General features: G+C 42.6%; 1 protein-coding gene across 2 annotated transcripts; it reads right to left on the minus strand.

Annotated features, from left to right (window-relative positions):
• Positions 1-110: 110 nt before the first annotated feature.
• Positions 111-25,917, minus strand: TSTD2 (thiosulfate sulfurtransferase like domain containing 2). 2 transcript variants are annotated; one of them, XM_081236594.1, is made up of 12 exons: positions 25,794-25,917; positions 22,471-22,683; positions 17,649-17,962; positions 15,007-15,127; positions 11,236-11,289; positions 9,968-10,093; positions 9,016-9,121; positions 5,666-5,784; positions 5,015-5,173; positions 4,298-4,436; positions 2,305-2,571; positions 111-951 (listed from the first exon to the last, which is right to left on the minus strand). In XM_081236594.1, the coding sequence occupies exons 2-12, from the start codon at positions 22,633-22,635 to the stop codon at positions 842-844; spliced, it is 1,680 nt and encodes a 559-aa protein (XP_081092720.1). In that variant the 5' UTR covers positions 22,636-22,683; positions 25,794-25,917; the 3' UTR covers positions 111-841. The 2 variants fall into 2 exon arrangements, with proteins under 2 accessions (XP_081092720.1, XP_081092721.1); XM_081236595.1 differs by lacking the exon at positions 11,236-11,289.
• Between the last annotated feature and the right edge of the window lie 182 nt (positions 25,918-26,099).

Consider the following 26,099-nt stretch of genomic DNA (forward strand, 5'->3'; position numbering starts at 1 on the left):
GCCAGGAATCAAAGAACATGAGATTCCTTAAGCTGGTTACGAGGAAATGATAGAAAAAGCCAATGGCGAAGTCTCAAATTTTAAAAACCGTCCCTTTTTTTTTCTAAAAAAAAACAATTCCAGGCAACAAACATTTCCCTGGGTGTTCTTTATGAACATCTGGGATTTAGTTGCAATTTAATACTGGAGTCAGAAAGAACTTTTTCCTTATCGAATGCCAACCTTACGATGGATGTGAAAACCTATGGCCAAATACTTGAAAACACCTTTCTCTGTTGCACAGTGGGCCGATGCCTTATGCGAGGCACATCACTAGAGAGACAAATTTCTCGTCCATCACGGCTTATGCTTACAGACTGCAACTACCTATCGCATCACTTCTCAGGCAAGTCACCGCTGATCTCATGCCTGTAAATTAAGCCTCCAAAGGTCAGTGGTGAAGAAAATCTAGATATTCAAGACCTAGGAAACCTGGCCAAACCACCCAAGATGATAATTCTGAAAATGTAATTTTGGCATTTCTGCCGGATCCCTTAACATCACGTGCATCTCTTAGGATCCAGCAAAAATGTTAAGCCACACTGCCCTCGTGCCTTTTAATATGCCACGGTGCCAGTTAAACTAGTATTTCTGTTGCTTGGGGAGTTATTTTCGTGAGTGGTTCAGCAAATCTTATGATAAAGGACAAGCCAAAGAGCTGACGAGCACAGACTAAGCTGCAGAGCACTGAGCAGAGAGGCTTTTGGCGAAAAAGGAAAAGTCTTGCACGCGGAACTGTGATGATGGGACACTGCGGGGTAACCAGAGGTGGAGCCAGGGCCTCACCACCATGGAGGAGTGTCTACTGAGGCTGCAGATGGGCCCACGAGTGTCTCCGTGCTGCAGGCACGGCCAGCCCCACTTGGCTTCTCCTTGAAACACAATTGCAGCTGTATTCTGCATCACTGGAAACTGCAATATAATATTAAATCTGTTGGTCTAAGAATGGCTGTGCATGTATTTCTTGGGACATGCGGGCCAGGGACATGCGCCTGACGTGTTGGCTAGAGGCTGGGAAACCACCACAGCAGAGTGCTGAATAACCTCACACGGAATGTCTTGTGTTCTGAGGTGTTCACCTAAAAACTACTGCCCAAGGGTCAGTGTCATCGAGCTCATGTGAATCTCTCAAAGAGAATACTTCAGAGCTAAGAGTGTGGGTGTTGGGGAAAGCAGAGGAAATCTCTCACAGAAACCAAACCACTGACACGTGAAGGTGGACCACATCTTTAAGACCATCTCCTCCATCAGAGGAGCTGTTGGTCTAGACTAGAGGTGGCAAGTTTTTTTCTGTAAAGGGCCAGATAGCACAGGCACACCTTTTTTTGTGGTGCTTCGCAGATATCTCGGTTTTTACAAAATGAAGGTTTGTGGCAACCCTGCATTGTCAGATGATAGTTAGCGTTTTTTAGCAGTAAAATGTTTTAATTAGGTTACGCACATTGTTTTTTTAGACATAATGCTATTGCACACTTAATAGACTACAGTATAACGTAAGCATAGGTTTTATATGCACTAAGAAACCAAAAAATTCACGTGACTCACTTCATTGCAGTGGTTTGGAATCGAATCCGCAACATCTCCAAGGTACGCCTGGAAATACTGCAGCTTTTGCAGGCCATAATGTCTCTCTTGTAAATACTTAATTCTGCCATAGGTCATATGTAAACGAATGGGTGTAGCTATTCCAATAAAACTTTATTTACAGAAGGAGGTGGGCCAAATGCCATAGTTTTCAGGTCCTGGTCTAGTGCTCTGAGGCTAGCAGAGAAGAGAGAAGGGTAGGGGTGGATGGCAGATTGACCTAAGGGGCCTGGTTCCGAGGAGTCCACTTCCAGGGTCACAGCTTACACATTCTGCCATCGGGAAAGACAGGTTTGCTGATAAAAACAAATGACTACTCCCAGCCCTGCTGCATGGCATAGAAAGGGCATGACCTGGTCACCAGGCTCAAGGGTCTCTCCCTCAGCAGCTTTGGGATCCTACACAGCTCACCTTTTTCTGTGCTCTAGCATCCTCTGAGTCAGAATGTCTCCGGTAAGAGGTCAGCACCCAACTCCCTCTTCCCTCCTCTTGTGAAGGACAGGTGGCCAACGTGGTGACTAGTTGGCCATGGTGGCTCTGGCAGCACTAAAGTTCCCTGTTTCTCTGCTGGAACAGCCCTAATATTCTCCAATACATGGTCGCCCCAAACCTAGCCCTGTGAAGGCTTGGGAAAAGGCAGATGGGGCCGCTCATGTAAGCATGGCCCATCCTCATCATCACCTGGCCTGGGCCCCGGGCCCACAGGGAGTCGCCCCTGCTGTAAGAGCTCCCTGGGTGCGCGTAGCCGTCGGGCTGTACACTCGCATTCCTCTTTAAAGCTGCTCTGGGCTGGGCTTGCAGCCTGCCTGCTCCCTTTGTCTTGACACGTGACACAACAGGCTGTGAATCCTTGTCCTCGGCAGGCAGGGCAGGTCAAGACGAGCTGGCGGCACTGGGCAGTGGAGCACAGTTTATACTGGTCCCATGGGGCCCCACAGTATGAACATTCTGGGGAAGAAAGAAAAGCCTTGTTATAAAGACACATGAGCACACACATGTACACACACAGATGTGTACACACACACACACACACACACACACGTACCACATGCACACGTAGATGCAATTCTCCAGTTCCTAAATATAACCCTTAGCTCATCAGCATCTAATGTATCCTTTTGGGTCTGAGGAAGGTTTCTAAATAGTGTAAGTCTCCTGTCTTCTAACAGACAAGCTTCCCCCACCCCCACCTTTTTGCGGGGAGGTTGCTTCTGGGAACTGTCTTCTGATTCCAGCATTCACTGACCCATTTTTCTTTTTCTCATTTAGAAAACAGGTAGTAACGTTTCTCTCTTTCATTGACTAGTCCAAAGCTGGCCAACCACCCTTTGTTGAATGGTCTTTTCCCTTTAGATCATTCCCTTTTGCACTGGAAGACAACACGCCTGAATACAGATAATCCCACACTGACATTTGGCTTCTGCAGTCCACATTCCTCTTCCCCAGGCCTGAGGTTCTCCTGCTTTTGCCAGGGGACACTTGGCCACACAACTCCTAAAACTCACATTATCTACTTTCTCGGCCCCTTTTCCCCGCTGACCTCCTATCACCACTGATAACATCATTCTTCAAGTCTCTTTACCTAGCTTATGTAAGCTACCTTTGGGCCCTCTCTCTCCCCTTTCTGCTCCATCTAGCTCCATAAGAGATCTGAAGTTGCTTCCAATAAGACACAAATATAAGACCATTAAAACGAATAAAAAGATCAAGAAGAAAGGAGAGAGGAAATCAGACTCCCATCTTATTCATTATCTGAGTGTTAATTCAATCTCAGCCCCTGATCACAGGAGTTCTAGAAAATTCTGACAGCCACTAGGGTTGTCTGCCTGTGATCTTTCCCATTCAAAATGGTGGCATCCAGGGGGAGGATCCATTTTTCTTAAGGATTATCTCCATCCTTCTTTTACTGACTGCCCTCACCTGGTACCATGTTAGTGTGGACTCCAAACTACAGTCATACCACAGACTTCCTGTAGCCACCCCTGCCTCCTGCCTTGGCCCTAGGCTCAGCTCCCGCCTTGGAATGCCCCACCCACCACTCGAAAGTGCATACCACATGTGTCCACAGACCGTCTAATTAGGGGTTCTTTTACTTGTGCCATGAATTTACTTGACAGTCTAGTGAAGACTATTCTGTCTTAGAAAAATGTTTTTACAATGCATAAAATAAAATACATAGGATCACAAAGGAAACCAATTATATAGAAATACAAAATAACAGAATATTCTTTAAAGTCTGGTATACAGTAAAATACTTATTAACACCTTCTATAACAAGATTTAGTGATGGGCCTAAAAACTATTTCCATTTTGAAGCAATGATGAACATAAATGCTATTTTGAAATACAGCAGCTGTAATATATGAAAATACTGTGATTTCTAGTGATAAAGTCACAGGTACATCTAATACTACTGATTTGCTGCTTACATTCATAATTGAAGGAAGTACTATATTTAGTGAGGGGTTATGAAACTAAAGATAAAATTATTTTCCATTCCAAACCCTGTCTGCTCCACTGCTGCATCTCCAGCTCTGTTAGGAAACGGTGGTACTATGTACTCCTTTCCCCTTGCTTTATTCTTCAAGTAATCAGTACTGGTCTGTCTTCCAGAAGGTTAATACAGAGGGTGTGCCTGATCATGAATTTAGGTTCTGAGTCTATGCTGACCTACCTGACACTATGTCACTGTTGAAGGATAAGGCATAACGCTCATCAAAAACAAACAACTTCCCTTTGTAAAAACCATCAGGAAACTCCTCCAGGTACTTGTGGATGCCACCCTTGAGCTGGAACACTTCCTTGCACACTCCCTGTGTGTGGAAACACAAGAGGAAATTTGAGGAGACTAGCAGAGACCAGTAGGAAGCTCCACAGAGGAGCAGCATGTGGTAGGAATGCCGAAATGGGGCTCCTGGCTCCCCCTGCGGGACACTGAAGAACTGCTGACCAAGGGGGCAAGGATCCAACTGGCAGATCTTGCCTACTAGGGTGATGGGTGAGGACAGCAGTCAGGGCCTTCACTCTCTAGATCCTGGGAAGCCCAACTATTTTTGCTGCTCCCTAAATATAGGAAGACACCTGTTAGGACATGTAATGTTACTGAATTTGCTCTTCTCAGGATCAAGCAAAAGGATTAGGAAAAGGGAGATATGAACTAATCTTTCCCTTTTGTACTTGATGAGTCTCTAAGACTGTTGAGTGTTTTTCACATCTTGAGATTTAAGAACTTCAGATTTTATACTTAGAAACTCTATGCTGGGGAGAATAAATCCCTGGCTGGCTGGGCGTGGGAGAGGGAGTGAAGGTGGGGATTGGAAAGTTCCACACACGCTGTGGGTGGAGCCTTCTTCACCTCCATGCCTGCAGTGCCCTAAGGGTGGTGACTCACCTTGGCTTTGAGGTAGGCTGAACCCCGCTCACAACGGATGCCCCCAGTGCAATACATCAGCACCCTCTTCTCTTTGAAAAGTTCTAGATTTTCATCAACATAGCTAGGGAAGTAACTGAATTTCCTGATGTCTGGGGCTAAGCAGCCCTGGAACCGTCCCTACAATATAGGAGCAGCAGAAAGAAAATGATCAGAAAAATATACCTGGTAAGGACAAAGCTTCTTTCTGCGTCAACCACCACTCCCCACCCCTGCCTTGGCAAGGAAGCACTTGCTCCCTGCTGTTTTCATCCCACACGCTAGCCTTTCAAACTTCAAAATCTGGAACTTAGAAACAAGGCTGGTGGGCTGTGGGTCACCCATCCAGAGACCTCAGGGGAACTGGAGAGGCTGCCCAAAAGCAAACTTGACAAGATCCTTGACACATGTCAGGGGTAGGCATATGGGAGCCAGAAAGTCCATTATGTGCCAAGATGTCTTTAATCCATATTTTCTTAGACTTTCTCACCAGACTCTGAGTTTGAAGTCTTGGGTTTTCTCGGATGCTGCTAGTAGTGGGAGGAGAGCCACTGACTCAGCCACAGGTGGGCGCACAGCGTCCCCTTCAGAAACATGCTATGCTGTGGGAACTCAGTTCTGGTTCTTACTTACTATTTTGCTTTCATAGAAGTTTCTGCAGTCCAGTAGGATAGTATCCCTTTCTTCTTGATTTGCCTGAGACAGAAACTTTTCTACTTCTTTATGAAATTCACCTGGGGATAAATGGATACCTAAAACCAAACAAAAAGATCAGTTAAAACAAAACAAACACTAAACCCAGTTACAACTGGCCCAGCCCGATGACTTCCATTTGCTTTGTTTCTCCCCATCTAAACCTTTCCTCTCATAATTACAATTGCGTCTGAAAATGACACTATCTGATGATCATAATGAAAGAATTTAGTAATTCCATGTATCCTCACTCCCCCTCCTCCTAAGATGAGCACTGTGGAGACCTGGCAGTTTAGAAATAATTAGAGAATTCTGCATCCTCATACTTGGCCTAACCCAATAATAAAAGCCAGACAGAAGGGATATATACTGCCATGTGGGTTTTCCGGTCCATGTTATGGCCAGTGTTCTATTGTCACTGTATATGGAGGAGCCTGGGCATGTATATGCTTGACTACAGGCTTTATAAACTGTCCTATACCAACGTCAAGTCCGAGGCTAAGAACCCTGGCACAGGCAGGTGTGAGCATATGGTTATGGAACAAAGTTGGAATAAATTTTTTAAAAATACAAAAGAGTAAGAAGAATGTGTCTAAGTTTGTGTGCATGAGTAAAAGAGAAAAGGGCAGGAATGAAATATGAGAAAGAAGGCAAGAGAGAGAAAAGGATGAAACGCTAGAAGAAGGAGGAGAGAAAGGAGATGAAGAAGATAAGTAACATACAAGGAGACTAAAAAGAAAGAACCTGTCTGGTGAGGCCCTCTGCCTTCTCTACTCTCTAGGATAGAAATACTCCTGTATCTTTAGGGTCCAGACATCTCAGTAGTTTGTGAGGAACTTCTGGTGAATTTGGCCACCATACCTCACGGTGGGGGGTGGGGCGCTCTGGTCCTTGAGTCACCACTCATGATACAGCCTGACAGCTCCGCTCAGGGGTGAATCCCAACAGCCCCCTGAAACTGCTGGGTACCCAGATCGGGCTGGAGACCCAGAGCACGGCCAAGGAATCTGGACTCCTACCTGCTTAACCTAGGACTGCAGGGAGAATTTAACAAGGCCAGATTTTATATAAGTTACTGTCACATAATTACAGTCACCAGAACAGTGGGGTGGGAAGGGAGGTTCAAAACTGTGATGAGGGCTTCCCTGGTGGCACAGTGGTTGAGAGTCTGCCTGCCAATGCAGGGGACACGGGTTCGTGCCCCAGTCTGGGAAGATCCCACGTGCCGCGGAGCGGCTGGGCCCGTGAGCCATGGCCACTGGGCCTGCGCATCCAGAGCTTGTGCTCTGCAACAGGAGAGGCCACAACAGTGAGAGGCCCGTATACCGCAAAAAAAAAAAAAAAAAAAAAAAAACTGTGATGAGAAGCATGGAAATCTGCTAAGACTTCTCCTTACAGGGAGCTGCAGGGAACCCAGCCTGTTCCTGCTGCTGCTATTACTGTGGCTACTCTCCCGGCCCTGTGGAGGCCTGACCAGAGAGTGACTCACATGAAGTGCTTAAAAGAAGTGCCTCCAAACAACCTGGCTCAAATGAAAGCAGCGAAGCACTGCCTGGAGCCCACTCTCCCCTAAGCTCCAGAGCAAGGTCCTGTAGCGCCAACGAAGAGCTGTTTGTGGTCATCCTGCCTCCTGCCAAGGTAGGGACACTAAGCAGACACGGCCCTTTTTGGCCCTTTTCTCCTCATACATGAGTCTCTTTTCCCAGATGCTTGTATCTTACTCTCATTTCCCTCTGGTTTAACTCTTAGCCTTCTTTTTAAATATTTACATGTTAAAAAATGAACATAGAGCCAGCCAGACCTTTCTGTTTCCTGATAAAAGGAGACAATACTACCTATGAAGTAGACTTGGGGAAAAAAAAGGAAAGAAAGAAAAAAGGAAATCAAACCTGAACCTGATCAAGCCTCTAGACATGAGCTATCTAATACGGTAGCCACTAGCCACATGTGGCCAGTGGGCACTTGAAATGTGGCTTGAGATGTGCTGTAATAAGGGTGACATAGATGCAGGATTTCAAGGACTTAGTATACAAAAAAAAGAGTACAATATCTCATTAATAATTTTTTACACTGGATACAAGTTGAAATAATATTTTGGCTACACTGCATTAAAGAAAGTGTATTATTGAAATTAATTTCACTTGTTTCCTTTTACTTTTTAAAATGTGGCTACTAGAAAATGTAAAATTCCATTGTAGCTCACATTATATTCCTATTAGACAGCACTATTATAAATCTAACGACAGTTCATAGGAAATACAGAGGACAGAGGAACATCCCATGGAGATGCAATCAGCATTATCCTGATTGTGGGAAATGCTATAAGCAAAATGATCTAATTCCTTCAACAAATAAACTGCAGGGGAACATAAAAGATGGAAGTGAATTTCTAGGTTAAAAGGGACTTCAGGAGACACAGCGATCAATCACAGCGAGTGGACCTTACTTGAATCCTGATAGAAACAAACTTAAAAAAGTATGAGATAACTGGGAATTTTAACCACCAGCTGGATATTTGATAACATTAAGAAATTGCTGTTAAAATGTTTTAGATGTGATGATGGTTTTACAATTATTTATTTTTTAAAAAACCTTTATCTTTTAGAGATATCTACTAAAATAGTTATGAATGAAATGACATGACATTGGGATTCTCTTCTAAATGATCCAGGATGGGAGAAGCGGGTGGGGATAGATCAAAGTTGGCCATGAGTTTATAACTGTTGAAGCTGCGGGAGAGGTACACGGGAGTTCACTGTACTGTTTTCTCTATTTTTTTTAATGTTTGAAATTTTTCATAGTAAAAAGTAAAACAAAACCAAAAAACCCAGCCAAACAAATGTCTTTCAACCATCTACGGTACCCGTGAGGGAGGGGCAAAGAGAACATTCTAGAGCACTTGCAAACAAACTGCTTTGGTGTTGAAAGCCACTTGCTTCCTGTAGCAAAAAGCCTGTGTTTTATTCAGTTGATGAACTAGTTGCAAGGAGTAATTACACTCTTTCCAAATTGTTATCTTTGGAAAGAAAACAACTTCTTGCCAAACCATCACCAAAAAGAATAACTAAGCCAAGTCATTCTAAGCAGTGAGTCTCCAATCACCGGAGCACCAAAGAGAAGAACCAGTTTAAGCACTGAATGACCCAAGTGTTAGCCACCCCACAGATATTCTGAAGAGAGAACTCATCACAACTCTCGCTGATCAGAATGTCTAGCTTTCACATTTGTCTCTATATTAAGATTTGTCCCTATGAAGAAAAGGAAAATGTTTCTTCTTAAAGCAAGCATACCAGGCTTCTTATAGGAGATCTTACTGGGACTGATCCCCATGGGCACAATCTCTTCAAACACACCGACACGCAATTCTGGAAAACAGCAAGCTCCTCCTTTGCTGGTCTAGCCAATGAGAAACAAAACAGAATACAGTCTTTCTCTCCCATCTCCAGGTGTAAGATATTTATTCAGTTAAATTATCTGGAACATTCTACGCTCTAACTCCCTTTTCCCACTGAAACAGTTGTTCCTAATTTGAGGTTTCTTAATACTTCAGCTACCCTATTATTACACAACAGATATAATTCTTATATTTGGCACTTATTTATTGTGTATCTACCATGTGCAGAAATGTCAAATTGAAAAGGTGTTTCTATAGCAATAAGCATTTAACTATAAAAGTGAAACACCACTGAGCAATTTCAACATGTAAGATTACATCCCAGCTTTTGTTCAGGAGCTACGACCTTTTCTTTTCTTATCATCATCACCAGCACTAACACTAGCAAGGTATTTCCCACCACCTCTATCACCCATGATGCTAAAGCATAAAGTCACTCCAACAAAGCAGCTCTCTTGGGAGAGCAATAGCTTTATTCCCTGTGTGGTGTGAAGTGCTGATCTGATCCCACCAGGTTTACTAAACACATAGTGATCCTCTGATACAGCCAGGTGGTCTCTCAAATGAACAAACACGGCTAAGTTTGAGAGTTTATAGAATGTATAAGCTGTAACGTCCTTATTCTATAAAAAAGGAGACCAAGGCCCATGATCACGTGGCGACGTGGTGGACGAACTGGAATGAGCATGCTCCTTCTCCTGCACTGCCTCGGGACCTAGCAAGAAAAGGGTGTTCTGTCCAGCACTGCTTACTTCTCTACAGTGATCCTCTTCATAGCCTGGAGTGGGAAGAGGCACTGAAGCAGAAGCAAATGGCTCTCAATCCATTTTATGTTCAATTTCTCTTACCTTAAAATCGTCCTTACACAGATAATCCTTAAACAATGGGCAGGAAAGCATGACTTCTACATAGAGTCTGGTGGCCAATTTGCTTCCACCCACTGTCCCATTGATTCCTTCTGTAGCAATTCGAACCTGAGACACAAGACAGTGAGAGAAAGGGAATGCAGGCTGTTCTTAGCTCGGTTCAAATCTCTTCAGGGCAGAACAGGTTCATGTGTGTCAATGAGTTTAACAGGAAAAGCAGAAACATTGCTGTGGACACCAAAGTGTTACCACACACAGGATGTTTGTAGTTTCCTAAAATGGCACACTGCCCATAGTTCAGATGAGGTACTCAGTTAACGTGTGCTGAACAAGAGAATGAAATGGATAGAACAACTGGAAAGCCCCATTTGCTCTGGAGCTCCAGCTGTCCAATGGCCAAAACTTGAATTCAGGTCAACAGATGTAGGATCAGGATTCAGCTTTGCCACTTACTTGCTAAGTGACCCTGAGAAATTAATTCTCTTCTTTGAACCTCAATTTCTTCATCTTGATAAAACAGATGGAAAAGAATCAACAATGAAAAAACTGCTGTCCTCAAGTCCTAAAGCACAGAACACATCTGAGGGCTGGGAATGCACGTGAGCACACCTCTGCACAGTGTTGGAGGTAAAGCCCACCACTGCAAACCCACCCGTTGGAATACAAATTCCAGGAGGAACTTATGTCTCTTTTGTTCTTTGTTGCATAATCAGTGCCTAGAGTAGTACTTGCCACACAGTAGGCATTAAATATGTATTTGCTGAGCAATGAATGTGTATCCAAATCTGAGGCTTTTTGGCTTCTCAAACCCTCTATTCTCTTTAAAATGCTTCACTGGTTAGGGGACATTAAAGCCTGGGTTAAGGCCCCTGCCTTAAGAGGCAATCCTCTGGGGGGCCTGCAAAGTTACTTGTTCTGGTACCACAAAATCCTCTGGATAAGTTTAAAGATGGATCATCTCTAGACAGAGCTAGCTTTCTAGGGAAAAGTAAGAAAGTGCAACACTGTATATCATGGTATTCTCTGGAAAGAGATGTAAATTAAGTCAAGGTCTTATATTGTTACCATTTTGTTATATATTGTTATTTATATAGCAATGATACCTACCAATGCATTAGAACTTGAAAAATTTTAAAAGCTCCCCTTTTATTGGGGCCTAGAGAAGATACTTCATTTGTTGCCTCACTTGATTCAATTCTTTAGGGCATGGATATAAAGGGGATCCATTTCACAAGCCAGGGCCAACTCACTAGTAGTGGCTCTCCAGAGTTCCGTGATGAGCCTTCTGAGTCACATCCAGGCTCCTTGAGAAAGAGAAGTGCAGTCTACTGAAGCCTGTTCTGGGCTGGGAGAGGAAAGTAGGAAGCATATGCCATCTCTCCTGTACAGACTACTGCACCTATTACCGACTCGTATTTTTTTAAGGGACAACATAGAAAAATAGAGCTGAACCAGCGTTAAGGGTCAGGAGATCTACCCTAAAACTGTCTCTGATGGGGGCAAATATGATGAAGAGGTACATACGTCTGTGTACCTGCCTTCTAAGTAGGTCAGAAGACCCTTTCCTATGCTATTTTAATCTCAGAACCCAAATAAAAGACGAGCACAGGCCCTCCCTAAATAGCTGAGGCAGAGCAACCTCTAAACTCAGGCACTAGACCTTCAACTTCTCTTGAAGGATTCTTCAGCTGAAACCTTCAAAGTAGCTGCTAGGTGAGGAAGGCCTTATACCTCAGAGATGAAGAGCAATAGTTAGCATTTACTGAGTACCTAGTATGAGACGGGAACTTTACATTATACTCCTGGAAAGTAGATATCAAAATTCCCATTTGACAGAAAAGGAAACAGAAGCTTAAAGAAATCAAGTAACTTGCCCAAGGGCACAGAGTTGGTAGGTGGTAGATCTGGGATTCAAAACCATATCTTATTGGGTCCAAATCTTGCAATTTTTCCTTTCTAAAGCCTCTAATGCATCCCCTCAAATTTCTTGAGGCAGTACGAAATGTATAGCAAAGGGACCAGAAGCTTCTTTCCGTAATTCTAGAATTTTCAAGTTCTCCTCTTTCCCTACAAATGCCAACATTCTGCCAAATCTTCTACCAACACAAAACTTGAAAACTTGGCTGAAGCCTTAAAATTTAGAACTAAGATCCAGGCAGGTGCTGCCACCTTGTGGGTAGAGACCCTCACTGCTGGATCACCTTGGGCTGGGCCAAGAATACAAATCCGTCCCAAACCAAGGAAACAAATTGATTTCCTATTTTGTAGGCTCAGGTTTACTGTGAGAGAATATCCATCTTTCAAGGTGTTCTCTAAATAGAGATGGTGATAAACGTACATACGCCACAAATGTTTACTGAATTTTTTTTTTTTTTTACAATGCGCCAGCAATTGTGCTAGGAATTGGGTCATAGTGGTTAAAAAATAAATTGTTTTTGCCCTTTGGGAGCTTACAGACTTAAGGAAGGTCACAGATATTCAGAAAAAAGTCACAGACTGACAAGTGCTATGAAAAATCACTGCAAGTGGCAATGAAAGAGTGTATTTGGAAAACAGAATTTAGATGAAAGGTCAGGAAAGATGTCTTTGAGGAAGTGTCATTAAAATTGAGAACTGAAGATCGGTTAAAAATTAGATAGGAGAACCCGAGTGGGTGTGGGAGAGTTCCTTGAAGAGAATTTTCTTGTAAAAAGGCCCAAAGGCACCAAAAAAACTTTGTGGGCTCCAAGAAACTAAAAGGCTATTTTGCTGGAGTGTAATGAGTAAAGAATGGTATCAGATATGTGGAAAAGGCGGAAGGGGCCAAATAATCCAGGAAACTAAGGGCACGTTAAGGATTTGGGTTTTACTCTAAATGCACTGGATAGCTACTGGAAGATTGTGAGGAGGGAGGGAGGGAGATGATTTCATTTACCTTTTAAGATCATTCTGGCTGCTGTGTGGAAAATGATTAAGTGCAGGCAAGGATGGAAGAATGGAGAGTAGTCTGGAAGCTGCTGAAATGAACTAGGTAAGAGAGGGTGGGGCTTGGTTTAAGGTGGTGGAAGCAGAAGACAGAGTGAATGGAATCAGAGGATATTTTAGAGGCATAAGTGGCAGGACTTGGTGATGAACTGAATGAGGTAAAAGAAGCTTTCAGTCACTATCTATAAAACAACATGGGTATGAAAAATATCACTGACTGATCAAATAATTGCCTTAGGGAATTAAAACCTAGGACATGTGTGGGAAACATTAGGCCTAAGACAGTACAGCGTCGTAACCAGAGGTGATCTCAGAGGGAATCTAGTTCACCTCCTTTTGATTTAAAATTTTAAAATACATACATACACATATGTGTGTATATATATACATATATATATGTATAATCATCGAGGATTTGAAAAAAAAATCCATAGTCCTATCATGTAGAGATAATCACAACTAACATTTTGATATTTACCACTCTCCATCTTTTTACACACACGCTTGTGGTTTTGTTACAAACGTACATTCATCCTTGTACTCAACATTCTCCAAATATTTACTGTCTGCTACGTGCTAAGCCCTGTTCTAGCACTGACAATATATCAATTGATTAACAAAGTTCTGTACTCATGAAGCTTATATTCTACAAGGGAGATAGATTATAACAAATTAAACAAAGATTATACTCTCCAATAGTAGTAAACTTTTTGAAATTCTTTGAGCAGAAGGGAATAGAAAGTGATGAGGTTTGGAGAGAGACAGATTAGAATTCTCAGGAGATAACATTTGAGGGGAGATCTGAAGCGAGGAACAAGCCATGTGAAGATCTAGGGAAAAAAACATTCAAGAGGGAAAGGAAACAGCAAATGTCAAAACCACAAAATGGCAAAAGACTGACATGTTCTAAGAAAATTAGGAAGCAACTTGATATCACACCTATATGCACAGTTCTCTAAAATGTTCTTCCAGTTCCCCATGCAAGGGGTCAGCAAATTATGCCTGCTTTTACATAGGTTTTACTGGAATACGGCCATATCTGTTCTTTTACATATCGTCTATGGTTGTTTTCATATTACGACACCAAGTTTGAGCAGCTTTTGTGCAAAGCCTAAAATATTTACCATATAGCTCTTTAAGAAAAAGTCTGCTGATCCCTGGTCTATGCCTTTATGTAGTCTTATAAAACACCATTTTTTTAATTGAAGTATAGTTGATTTACAATGTTGTGTTCATTTCTGCTGTACAGCAAAGTGATTTAGTTATACATATATATACATTTTTAAAATATTTTTTCCATTATGGTTTATCATAGGATACTGATTATAGTTCTCTGTGTTATACAGAACGTTATTGTTTATCCATTCCATATATAATAACTTACATCTGCTAACCCCAAACCCCCACTCCATGCCTCCCCCAATCCCCTCCCCGTTGGCAACCACGTCTGTTCTCTATGTCTGTGAGTCTGTTTCTGTTTTGTGGATAGGTTCAGCTGTGTCATATTTAGACTCCACATATAGATGAAATACGGTATTTGTCTTTCTGACTTACTTCACTTAGTATGATAATCTCTAGTTGCATCCACATTGCTGCAAGTGGCATTATTTCGTTCTTTTTTATGACTGAGTAGTATTCCTTTGTATATATGTACCACATCTTCTTTATCCATTCATCTGCTGACGGACATTTAGGTTGTTTCCATGTCTTGGCTATTGTGAACAGTGCTGCTATGAACATCGGGGTGCATGTAGCTTTTTGGATTAGAGTTTTGTCTGGATATATGCCCAGGAGTAGGACTGCAGGATCCTATGGTAGCTCTATTTTTAATTTTCTAAGGAACCTCCATACTGTTTTCCGTAGTGGCTGTACCAACTTACATTCCCACCAACAGAAAACATCATGTTAATAGCTATTTAGTATTCTACTTAAATGCCTAGCAGGAATTTGCTAATTTCTAAGAACCCAACTGGTGAGGCCTTCAAGCACAGCATCTGCAAACTAAGTTGGAGGCAAGATGAGTCCAGTGAAGGATAGGGTGTGGCAGAAGGCATTACCTTGCCCGTGAGGTGCAGGTGCTGACACAGAGCTGTCTGCCAGGCACGGATCCAATCAGGATCCTCCAGGTCACAGTAGCAGTAATAAAGTAGCACCTCCCCTTCACCATTGCCGTGGCCACTATAAAAAGAAAACCACAGGGGAGAAAGCATTTGAGTCACTGGCATAAGGAAGACACCCAGGCAGACTCAGAAGAAAGGCCTAATGGGGCAGCTCATGCCTGCCTTTGCTCCTAACTATCATTCTCCCCCTGAAATGAGAAGCAACTCCTGTCTGTATTTGCTCTAAAGAAGACAATACCTGCACTGAACTCCTTCCTTTATAAGCAAGTGAGCTTACTTTGATTTCCTTGTTTAATCATCATATCCATGAGATAGGTATTAATAACCCTTTTTCATAAGGCAGCTGGAAATGTGAATCCATTCTGGCTTATACTCTAACACAAGGCAGTATCTGTTTTGAATCTCTCTCTGTACAAAAAGGTTTCACTTCCATTTTTTCATGTGATCCTGTTACCCATGAGACAGGTTATTATCATCCCCATTTTACAGCTGAATAAACTGAGCCCAATTCATCCCAGGTGAGACAGCTACAAAGTGACAGTCAGGACTGGAACACCAGTCTTCTGATACTAGAACCCATACTCTTTCTACTGCACTGTGCTGACTTATACTAACTAGTTATGGGACCTGGGTGGGTGTCTTATCATCCCTGAGCCTTGATTTCCTCATCTGTAAAACTGGAGGACTGAAATAAACTGCATTTCTCAAAGTGTGCTCTGAAGCTGTTCTATGAAATCACATGTCTGAGAAGTCCTGCAGATAATATCTCCCCTTTGAGAGTCACAGTGAAAGCCCCTCATCTATGAAGGCTCTGGGCAGTCTTGCAAAAAAGAACATTTTAACCTAATGCTTCCCAAACTTAAGCATCTCTTTTCAACACTTGATAGCATCCTCCAGAGCTAGTGTTGTACAGACATATTTTAGAGAATGATATAACAGATAATAATTAAGGTCCCATCCAGCTCTGGAATCTGTGACTGTCTCATCAGTGCCCTCTTCATATTTCAGGGCCTAGTCTCTGAAACCTGCTTATCTATTTCAGAGCCTATCTATTTTCCTTCCTCTAAATTCCTGTAATGAATTACTGTCTGAGCCATACAATCGTAAATGATAATTATATAGCCTGTCTCGTACCATCTGCTAAATGTTTCATGTATCCTTTTCTTTGTCTTTCTAACTAAAAAGCAGGGCCATACAGAAATGAAGAGACCACATTTGTATAGCACTTTATAGTTCACAAGTGCTCTTACCATCATCATTTTATATAATTCATATAGCGATTCTGTGAGGTAGGCAGAGCAGGCATTATTATTCCAGTTTAGAGGCGAGAACGTAAAGGTACAAATAATTTTAGTGACTAGCTCAAGTCTGACTCCAAGTTCAGTTCTCTTTCTAACTTTCTCTTCCTCTTTCTGATAAAGGGAACTGGCATAACACAGGTGACAAAAATGTATCAAATTTGGGCATTTTCTATTCGCCAAATAGTTTAGGAGTTGCTTAAAATCAGAAATCTGTCCTCTAGAATTATGTAATATTATGATTTGGTGAGGTTTTCAAAGGCAGATTTAAATTTCTAATCCTATGCCTCAGTTCTAAAACTTAACATAGGGACTTACCTGGTGGCACAGTGGTTAAGAATCCACCTGCCAGTGCAGGGGACATGGGCTCAAGCCCTGGTCCGGGAAGATCCCACATGCCGTGGAGCAACTAATCCCATGCACCACAACTACTGAGCCTGTGCCCTAGAGCCTGCACACCGCAACTACTGAAGCCCATATACCTAGAGCCCATGCTCCGCAACAAGATAAGCCAGCGCAGTGAGAAGCCCGCGCACCGCAATGAAGAGTAGCCCCCGCTCGCCGCAACTACGGAGAAAGCCCGTGCGCAGCAACAAAGACCCAACACAGCCAAAGATAAATTTTTAAAAATAATAATAAAATAAAATAAAACTTAACATACTTTATAAAACATATTCAGCTCAGAAAACCACATTTGGCACCAAAAACCCCTTTTTAAGTTCTGACATTATTTAGGGTACAGGAATCATTAACATTTCTGGGCCTTCTGATTTCTCTTTGAGAAAAATACAATTTTCTGTTCTTTACCTCTGCCTAGAGAAGATAAGATGTAGGATGGCTTCCGAGAAACCCGGAGCACAGTGTAAGCTGTGCGGGTATATGCTACAGCATAGGCTATGGTCTTCTGTAATACATAGAACATGTTTATCGGCCTAGTTTAGGCAGTAGAGAAATCCTGTGCCTCAAGGATTTGCCATTTTAGTGGATGGGTGGTATCTCACTGTGACTGGAAAAACATTTTTTAAATTAAACAGGGCTTCCCTGGTGGCGCAGTGGTTGAGTCCGCCTGCTGATGCAGGGGACACGGGTTCGTGCCCCGGTCCGGGAAGATCCCACATGCCGCAGAGCGGCCGGGCCCGTGAGCCATGGCCGCTGAGCCTGCACGTCTGGAGCCTGTGCTCTGCAACGGGAGAGGCCACAACAGTGAGAGGCCCGCATACCGCAAAAAAAATAAATAAATAAAAAATAAATTAAACAAAAGGTATAGAATGAAATTCTTACCTTAACAGCTCATCAGGGCTAAAGCAGCTTGTATCAGGGAGCCAAGCAGACACTTCATGGTTATAGGTAAGGTCTTCTTTGAAAGGGTTTCTTTTGTCTGCAGACTTAAGAGTCTTTGAGGTGCTCGATGTCACAGTCAGCTGCTTTAGAACAGAAGCAGTCTCGTAGTAAATCTCATCAGCATGTTGTGTTGCCACATGTCTGTGGATGCTGGTCTGGTCTGTGAATAGTTGCTGACAGCATTTCCACCATTTTTCTTTATACTCAGAAGGAGGTGCTGGAAGTTCTTTAGTTTTGACAAAAAGGGCAAATGCCTACAATTAAATTTCAAATATGTCACTGTTAAATAACCTTAGGTTTCAGGCTAGAATGAAAGTCTCAGTGAAATCCCTTATCCTTCCACAAGGGTTTCTAGTTTTACGTCCTACTGTTCTATAGAAGAACTTCCTGAGAGAATGAACTTCCTCCAAAAAGGAAATGGTCAAGGAAATTATGGAGTATACTTACTATGGAATATTAAGCAGCCAGTTTTAAATTACATGGGAAAATATAATATTAAATGAAAAAAACTGGATAAAATTTGCTTATACAATGTAATCTCAACTACATTAAAAAGTACATTGAAAAAGACTGGAAAGACTACCAAAATGTTTTGATTTGTATAAAGAGGATTTAGGCTAATTGTTAAAAAAAATTTAAACAGAAGAGAAAATTATGGATGCACCATAACTTTTTAAACCAATTCTAAATGAGTGAGCTTTTTTTGTTTCCAATATTTGCAGTTATAAGCAACGGTGAACAAACATGCCATGCACACATCTTTCTATACGTCTTTAACCATCTACTTAGAATAACTATTTAGAAGAAAGTTTTGGAGGTGAGGAAGCATAAAATTTTAAACTGTGAGAAATAGTGACTACCTGGAAAATCATACCAATTTATACACTCACCAGCAATACATGAGGGTTCCATTTTATCCACAGCATTTTTATCAGTATTTAGTTATTGTCAATATTTTTAATATTGACCCAAATAAAAGGCAAAAGAAATATCCTGTTTTTGTGTATCTTTGACTTAAGGTTGAATATTTTTTCATATTGATTCAATGTTCTTTTCTAGCTTACCTGTTAATATCTGTTGCCTATTTTTCTACTGTGGCATTTATCTTATCTTCTTACTGATTTGTAAGTGGTTTTAGTGACCTTTTGTTGATCATAGTTATCCAAATTTGTTTCCCAGCTTGTCATTCATTTTCAACTTTGTTTTTGGTGTTTTTTGATGTATAAATGGAAGTTAAATGGCATCTATGATTACCAGCCTTTTTTCAAGGCTAAAAAAAAATGGAAAGAAAGGTATTTGTACATATATATATGTATCTATATATATTTTAAACAATTTTCTTAATGCATCTGAAGACTATAGTACAGCACCCAAAATTGGGCACTCTGAAGAATAACAATTATAAATATGGAGCATCACTTTTGGACCTTCCTCAGTCTGTACACAACCATATCTGGACTGTCCCAGACTGAATCAGGATGGGGTCATCTGAAATTACACTGGAGGGCATTTTTTAGCCTCTCCTGCAGTTAATCCTTCTGTATAGGCAAAAAAGAGAGACAGAGATGGTGTGTATGTCAACGTAAGTGTTTCTTTATATTATACTTAGAACTGAGGTGTATGCATCCAAGGCCTCACTATCATCGAGGCCTCAAAAAGTCATGGTCCTTAAAGAAATACTATATAAAATCTGAATTTTTTCCTTCTTTCCTCCTTCCTTTGTCAAAAAGCCATCAGGCAGGCCTGAGCAAGATGGGAGGCCCAGTGTAAATGTGGCCTGCCGCTGGTCTTTTAGGGCCTCGTGAACAAAGCATTGAGGATCCAGCAGCAGCTAGGGCCCGTGTGGGGTCTGTTCAAGAGAGATGCAGGCCAGGGCTTCCCTGGTGGCGCAGCGGTTAAAAATCCGCCTGCCAATGCAGGGGACACGGGTTCAAGCCCTGGTCCGGAAGACCCCACATGCCGCAGAGCAACTAAGCCCGTATGCCACAAATACTGAGCCTGCGCTCTAGAGCCCGTGAGCCACAACTACCGAAGCCCACGTGCCTAGAGCCCGTGCTCTGCAACAAGAGAAGCCACCGCAATGAGAAGCCCGCGCACCGCAACGAAGAGTAGCCCCTGCTCGCTGAAACTAGAGAAAGCGCGTGCATGGCAGCGAAGACCCAACGCAGCCAAAAATAAAATAAATAAATTTTTTTAAAAAGAGAGACAAATTACTTCTCTAAAAAAAAAAAGAGAGAGAGAGAGATGCAGGCCAGAGTTAGGAAGGCAGCTCAGAGGTGGGTGAGGCCTGTGTGGGAAAGGCAGGCCCTGGTGAAGGAGGCAGCTTGGCAGAGTGGGAATACTGCATACAGGGAATAAGCAAGTAAGTCAATATATTGGGACTAAATGGAGCTAGGTTCTCCACCAATATGAAAAGGAGAGAGAGGGAGTTCCATGGCGGTCCAGTGGTTAGGACTCCACGCTTTCACTGCCGAGGGCATGGGTTCAGTCCCTGGTTAGGGAACTAAGATCCTGCAAGCTGCACAGCGCAGCCAAAAAAAACAACTGGAGAGAGAATAAACCTTGTGATGTTGGAATGGAACTGAAAGTAATGGTATGAACTCATTTGATTTACACTGATATAAAAGTAAATATAAAAGTATCTGGGGGCTTCCCTGGTGGCACAGTGGTTGAGAATCTGCCTGCTAATGCAGGGGACATGGGTTCGAGCCCTGGTCTGGGAGGATCCCACATGCCGCGGAGCGGCTGGGCCCGTGAGCCACAACTACTGAGCCTACGCGTCTGGAGCCTGTGCTCCACAACAAGAGAGGCCGTGATAGTGAGAGGCCCGCACACAGCGATGAAGAGTGGCCCCCTCTTGCCGCAACTAGAGAAAGCCCTCGCACAGAAATGAAGACCCAACACAGCCAAAAATAAATAAATAAATAAATTAAAAAAAAAAAGTATCTGTATGATACATATGGATGTATGTGTATTTATCTCTATATATTCCTAGCTCTGTCCACCAGAGATCCTGGGAGAAGCAACACCTGAGAAGCAATGCGCTCACCTAGCCCCCAGGTTTTGGTTTTTGACAGTTCTCCACTAGAAAGAACCAGGGCTCCTTGAAGAAATGTCTGACTCCAGGGATGAGACAGGGAAAATACAAGATGACCCTGAAACATCTTGTTGAATTAGAAAGTAAGGAAATGCTCAAAGAATGATGAGGGCAAGTCAAAAAGACATAGATACTAGCATAAAGGGGTTCCCAGCCAATCTGAGATAATCTGAGCATCAAAATAAATAATTATAGTAATGGATTATAGCCCACTGAATAAAACAGAATTCTTGAATACACACTGATACAAATAAATTGGGAGGAAAGAAAGCTCTTCCTTACAGAATAATGCCAAGTAAGAAATCTAGAAGGAATGAAGCAATTAGAAAATCACCATTTAGAAACCATCACAGTAATAATTCAGCAAAGAAACATCAATGGATCTAAAACTAGTAGATGAAAGTTGGTTGAGGGACAGGCTATTTACATAGTCTCAAAGTATTTCCCCCCAAATACTGAATAATTAAAAGGGAAAAAAATAATTTTATAGCAAAGAAATCCGACAGGCACTTCCTTAATCAAGTACCCAAAATTAACATTGCCAGTAATGGGACAAACTGGCACTATGACTGCATGACAGAACGCAGCCAGATGAACACAGCATCTCTTGTGGGGCAGTCTTATTAACAAGCCATAACTTGAATCTAATCACAAGGAAACATGAGTGAAAATCATGAGACGTTCTACACCATAACTCATCTGTAATCTTCAAAAATGTCACAGTCATGATTTCAGGGGAAAAAAATGAGAAAGTGGTCCAGACTGAACACTTATGAGACATAACAACTAAAGGAGCTAACTAAAGCCATTTGAGGCAACTGATGAAACATGAATGGAGCTGCTGGGCAGAGGGGAGATGGGGGTCCTCTGTACAATTCTGGCAACCTTTCTATAAGTTTGAAATTATTGCAAAGTAACTTAAAAAAAAACCTTTTTGTACCCTTTGGGTTTCATTTTCAAGGAAATCTGTGTGAGATGAGGGTAGAAGGGTGGTAGATAGGAAGTTATAAGCAGAGACGTCTATTCTTCATTGACATGGCGCCAATATAAGATGATTTTGCAAAAGAGGGACCACAGATTGGAGGTAAGAAAACTGCCTCAATTGCACTTCCTCAGTCAAGTCATTTTCCTTTGAGCTTCAGCAGGTTTAGTCAATAATCCCTAAAAAAAGAATAAATGGCATAGAAGAATAGCATCCATACCACCCCTGTAACCCAATCCTCAGTAAGCCTGCAGCATTCTGGGCTGCTCTGTCCCTTCTCCCAACCAACGGAGCCCTGCCAGCTGGACTGGATCAGGAGTCTCAGACAGCAGTTGTCCTAATGCCTGTCTGTTCTCCTTACGACGAGGTTTCCTGGGTTCCTGGGATTCTTCCCATAACCCTAGGTGGGAAAAGGAATCCAGCCCATCTGTCTAGGATCTGTCCTCAAGTACTCCACCATAAATAAGTGTTCCAGAGCCACACCTTGCCTATGATTCTCCTTTGCTTGACACTGAACTAAGATTACTGGCTAATGGCTCTGACTAGACCTTACCTTGAACATGGCATCAGTCTAGTGTCTCGCTAGCCCTCCACTCCCTGGAGGAAAACCTTGATGAGCTACTTCTAGGTATATCTACATTAACTATACCTAAATGATCCTGAAACATCAACAGCAATTTTACCTTTTTCTTTGCAAATGAGTATTTCTTCTTTGTACTGACATCTAACTCTGCTTTGATACTGCTACTGGGATTGATAAGACTTGTTTCTTTCAAATCCAGGTCTGAAAACCTTAAAACACAGGCCTCCAGGTCATCTCCTTGGTCTGGTGAAGTGGAAGAAGGCATCTGGTTTGGTTCCAGCAGTGAGGCAGACTCCTTTCAGTTAACTATCTCCTAGGAAGTAAGCAAGGGAAAAACAACAATGTCCAAGTCTTTGATTACTATGTGAAATAAACTTGAAGCTAATCAATCATGCAAATGCGCATGGGTCCAAGTAGCTCAAGCTATCCATCCATTCATTTACTCGTTCATCCAAGAAATATTTATTTAGCACCAATGCTATGCCTAGCACTGTTTGAGGCCCTGGAGATATAGCAGTGAATGAAACAGAAAAAGTCTCTGCCTTCTTAGACCTCACTTTCCAGTGGGGAGAGAGAGAAGGTAAACAAATGAATAAATTGTTTTTAAAAAACAGTCAGATGGTAAAAAGGGCTATGATGACAACTAAGCAAAGTGAGGAGACAGGATCACCAAGGGGTTCTTTAAAGCTCAGAGTACAGTCTTTCTGAGGCAGTAGCATTTCAGCAGAAACCTGAATTAGAGGGCACGCCATGCAAACGTTTAGGGACAAAGATACCAAAAAAGCACCAGATGCAACCAAAATCAACCAAGCTTCCTGTTAGTACCTTCAATTATAAATGTTTTGTTCTTTTTTTGTCCCCTAAGTTTTAAGTTGGGCAAATTCCCTTACTTAGAAGAAATAACTACCCAAAGAGCCTCATCTTAATGAGCCAAAAGAAATATACAAGCCGCTACTGTGGCCGAATCTTGTCAAAATGGACACAGTACAACCAACATGCTGTTTTTTTGGTAAAGCAAATGGTACAAGTGACAAATGTGAAGAACATGAAAGACTGGGGAAAGCATGGGCTTCGGATTGTGGTGCAGCTGGGTGCAAGTGTGTGAACCTGGGCAGGATATTTAACTTTTCTGAGTTCTAATTCCCAAATGTGTAAAATGGAGATGACAGTATCTACCTTGCAGGACTATAGTGGGGGCTGGAAAGGACTACGTCGCCTTTGACACATACGTAGGTAGTTCCCCTACCACTCTAGGCTCATCTAAGACAACACTCTCCCTCACGTATCCTATTCTGGCCATGCTGGACTTCGCCTAGTTCTGCAAATGAGCCCTGCTCTCTCTTGCCTCAGGGTCTCCACACGTGCCTTTCATACCACCCCAAAATGACCTCCCCTCACTCTAAACCCTCTTTCAGTTCTCACTTTAACTTATTTATATATTCTTTATTATTATTTGTGGGGACTTTGCTGTGTGCCTGACAGATAAAATAGTGAGGCAGATGCAGGTCTTAATGGAACTGATAAGGTCCTTGTTAACTTGGAGCTTATGTTATAGTAAGAGAAGAGACACTACGTAAACAAAAAAACATGAAAATATCAGTGATAAGAGCTACTGCTTCTCAGTTTTCTTTGTTGCGGATCCTCCTTATCATCCCAACCTCTAAATGTTCAATCACTCGATCTACACTCACCTTTGAGGTGATCTTCATCTAGTCCCAGGGACTTATAAACTATATTTACTTCAGAATAATTGGGCAAGGGGAGATAATATAGGTAAAAGAAGATGGGACATTAGTTAGTAATTGCTGAAGCTGGTTGATAAAGTCCATGGGGGTTCACTATATAAATTCCTCTACTTCTGTAAATGTTTGAAGCTTCCATGAAAAAATTAAAAATGGAAACAATCATAAAAGAAATTTTATGTTTAGAATACTATACGCTAGATGACTCCAAATTTGTATCTCCAGGCCAGGCCTCTCCCCTGAACTCCAAATTCATATAACCAATGTCTACTGGATAGCTTCAGCTGGAAGGCTAGGAGGCTGTTGAAATGCAACTGTTAAAACCAAACTCTTAACTTGCTCTTCCTCAGTCTTCCTTACCTCAGTAAATAATTCCATTCTTCCTGTTACTCAGACAAAAAAACTTTGCGATTCTCATCTCCTTACTCTTTCAGACTATTGAAAAGCCTATCAACTCTGCTTTTGAAATACAATGACATCAGACCACACTGCACCACCTTCACCACCAACCTCATTCAAGCCATCATTTCTTGACTGAATTACTGCAGTTGCCTAACTGCCCTGCTCCTGTAGAAGCCACAGAGGTAACTATTAAAAAATAAGTCAGATCGCCCTCCAAAGGCTTCTAAATGTACTAAGATAAAAGTCCAAGGTCCTTATAAAGCCCCTTCCACCACCTCCCTAATATTATCTTCTCCTACTTTTGCTCACTACCTCTGATTGCACTGTTTGCTGGTTCCTGAATGGGTCATCAGCACTGAGAAAGCAGGGGTTTTCCTTTGTTCACCTCTGCATCCTCAGCATCTAGAACAGTGCCTGGCACACAATAAATATAACATATTTGTCAAATTAAATAAAGAGTGATTGGGTGGCCAGGGAAGCCTTCACCAAGGGCCTGATGTTTGAGCTGAGACGGAAATGACAAGGAGCCATCCATGCAGACTTAGGAGCAGAGAGATTAAGACAAAGGAAATAATGAGTTTAAATTCCGCAAGTGGGAACGAGCTTGACTTACTGGAAGTACAGAAAGAAAGAGGGGTTGGAAAACAGTGATGAGAGAGTAGAACCCTATAGGAGAGATTATGGAGGTTTTTTTGCCACGGAAAGCTGTAAACAAAGGAATAACGTGATCTGCTTCTGGATCAGTTCGGAAAGCAGAGTCGGCAGGGTCTACCGATAGATTGTTCCGTAGGAACAATCCTACCTACATTTTTGGATTAAGCAATAGAATGGATGGTGCCATTTACTGAAATGGGTAAGACGGAAGGAGGAATGAGTTAGGCCAGGAGAGTGAAACATAAGTTCCATTTCAGACGTGTGAAATTTCAGATGGCCATGGACAAGGCAGTTAGATAAGCAGCTGTGGTGCTCATCAGAGATGTCAGGGCGGGAGATATTCACATACACGTATGGAGGTATCCAATAACTACTGAAAATATTACTAAAGCAATCACCCGTTCCTTCCTAAACAACTCGGAGGCGCGAGAGGTCAGATGACGGCCAGAGGGTAGCCCCGGTGTATCAAGCTCACACTAGGGAGGGTCTTTCTGTCCCCGGGGAGGCTAGAGCGGCGCCGCCTCCCACCCGGGCCCCACCCCGCGCGCCGGGCCTGGCCCAATCTCTCCACCCAGCTTTCCCAAGCCGGCAAAGGCCCGGAAGTGGGAGAAAGATGAGCACGTACCCGCCTGTCCTGATCCTTTCTTAAATCTTTCTTCACGGAAAGGTCTCCGCCTAGCAACTGTCACCGCTCACTGCCCTCGCACCTCCAGCCCCAGCCTGTGTTTACGTAGGAAGGAACGCCGGGGACCTCACCTCACTCCGGAAGTCTAGGCCGTTAGCGAAAGGGCCGCCGGGAAAACCTCCGAGAGGCCCAGGCGTGGGAGGGTCTGAGGTGGAGGCGGGGACTAGAGCGTCCTTCCTAGACCATTGGCCTCCTAGCGTGGCTCGCGGCTGACGGGCTCGGACTGGCTGAAAAGGCGGTGCTCTC

This window comes from Mesoplodon bidens (genome assembly GCF_964165515.1).
Source record: "Mesoplodon bidens genome assembly, chromosome: 6".
NCBI lineage: Eukaryota > Metazoa > Chordata > Mammalia > Artiodactyla > Ziphiidae > Mesoplodon > Mesoplodon bidens.

Coding starts and splice junctions, on each gene's coding strand:
- TSTD2 (XM_081236594.1), bottom strand. CDS start 22,635: ATGCCTTCTTCCACTTCACCAGACCAAGGAGATGACCTGGAGGCCTGT. Junction 4,437..5,014: donor CAGCCTACCTCAAAGCCAAG/GTGAGTCACCAC, acceptor TTCCACACACAG/GGAGTGTGCAAGGAAGTGTT. Junction 2,572..4,297: donor CAACAGTGACATAGTGTCAG/GTAGGTCAGCAT, acceptor TTTCTTCCCCAG/AATGTTCATACTGTGGGGCC.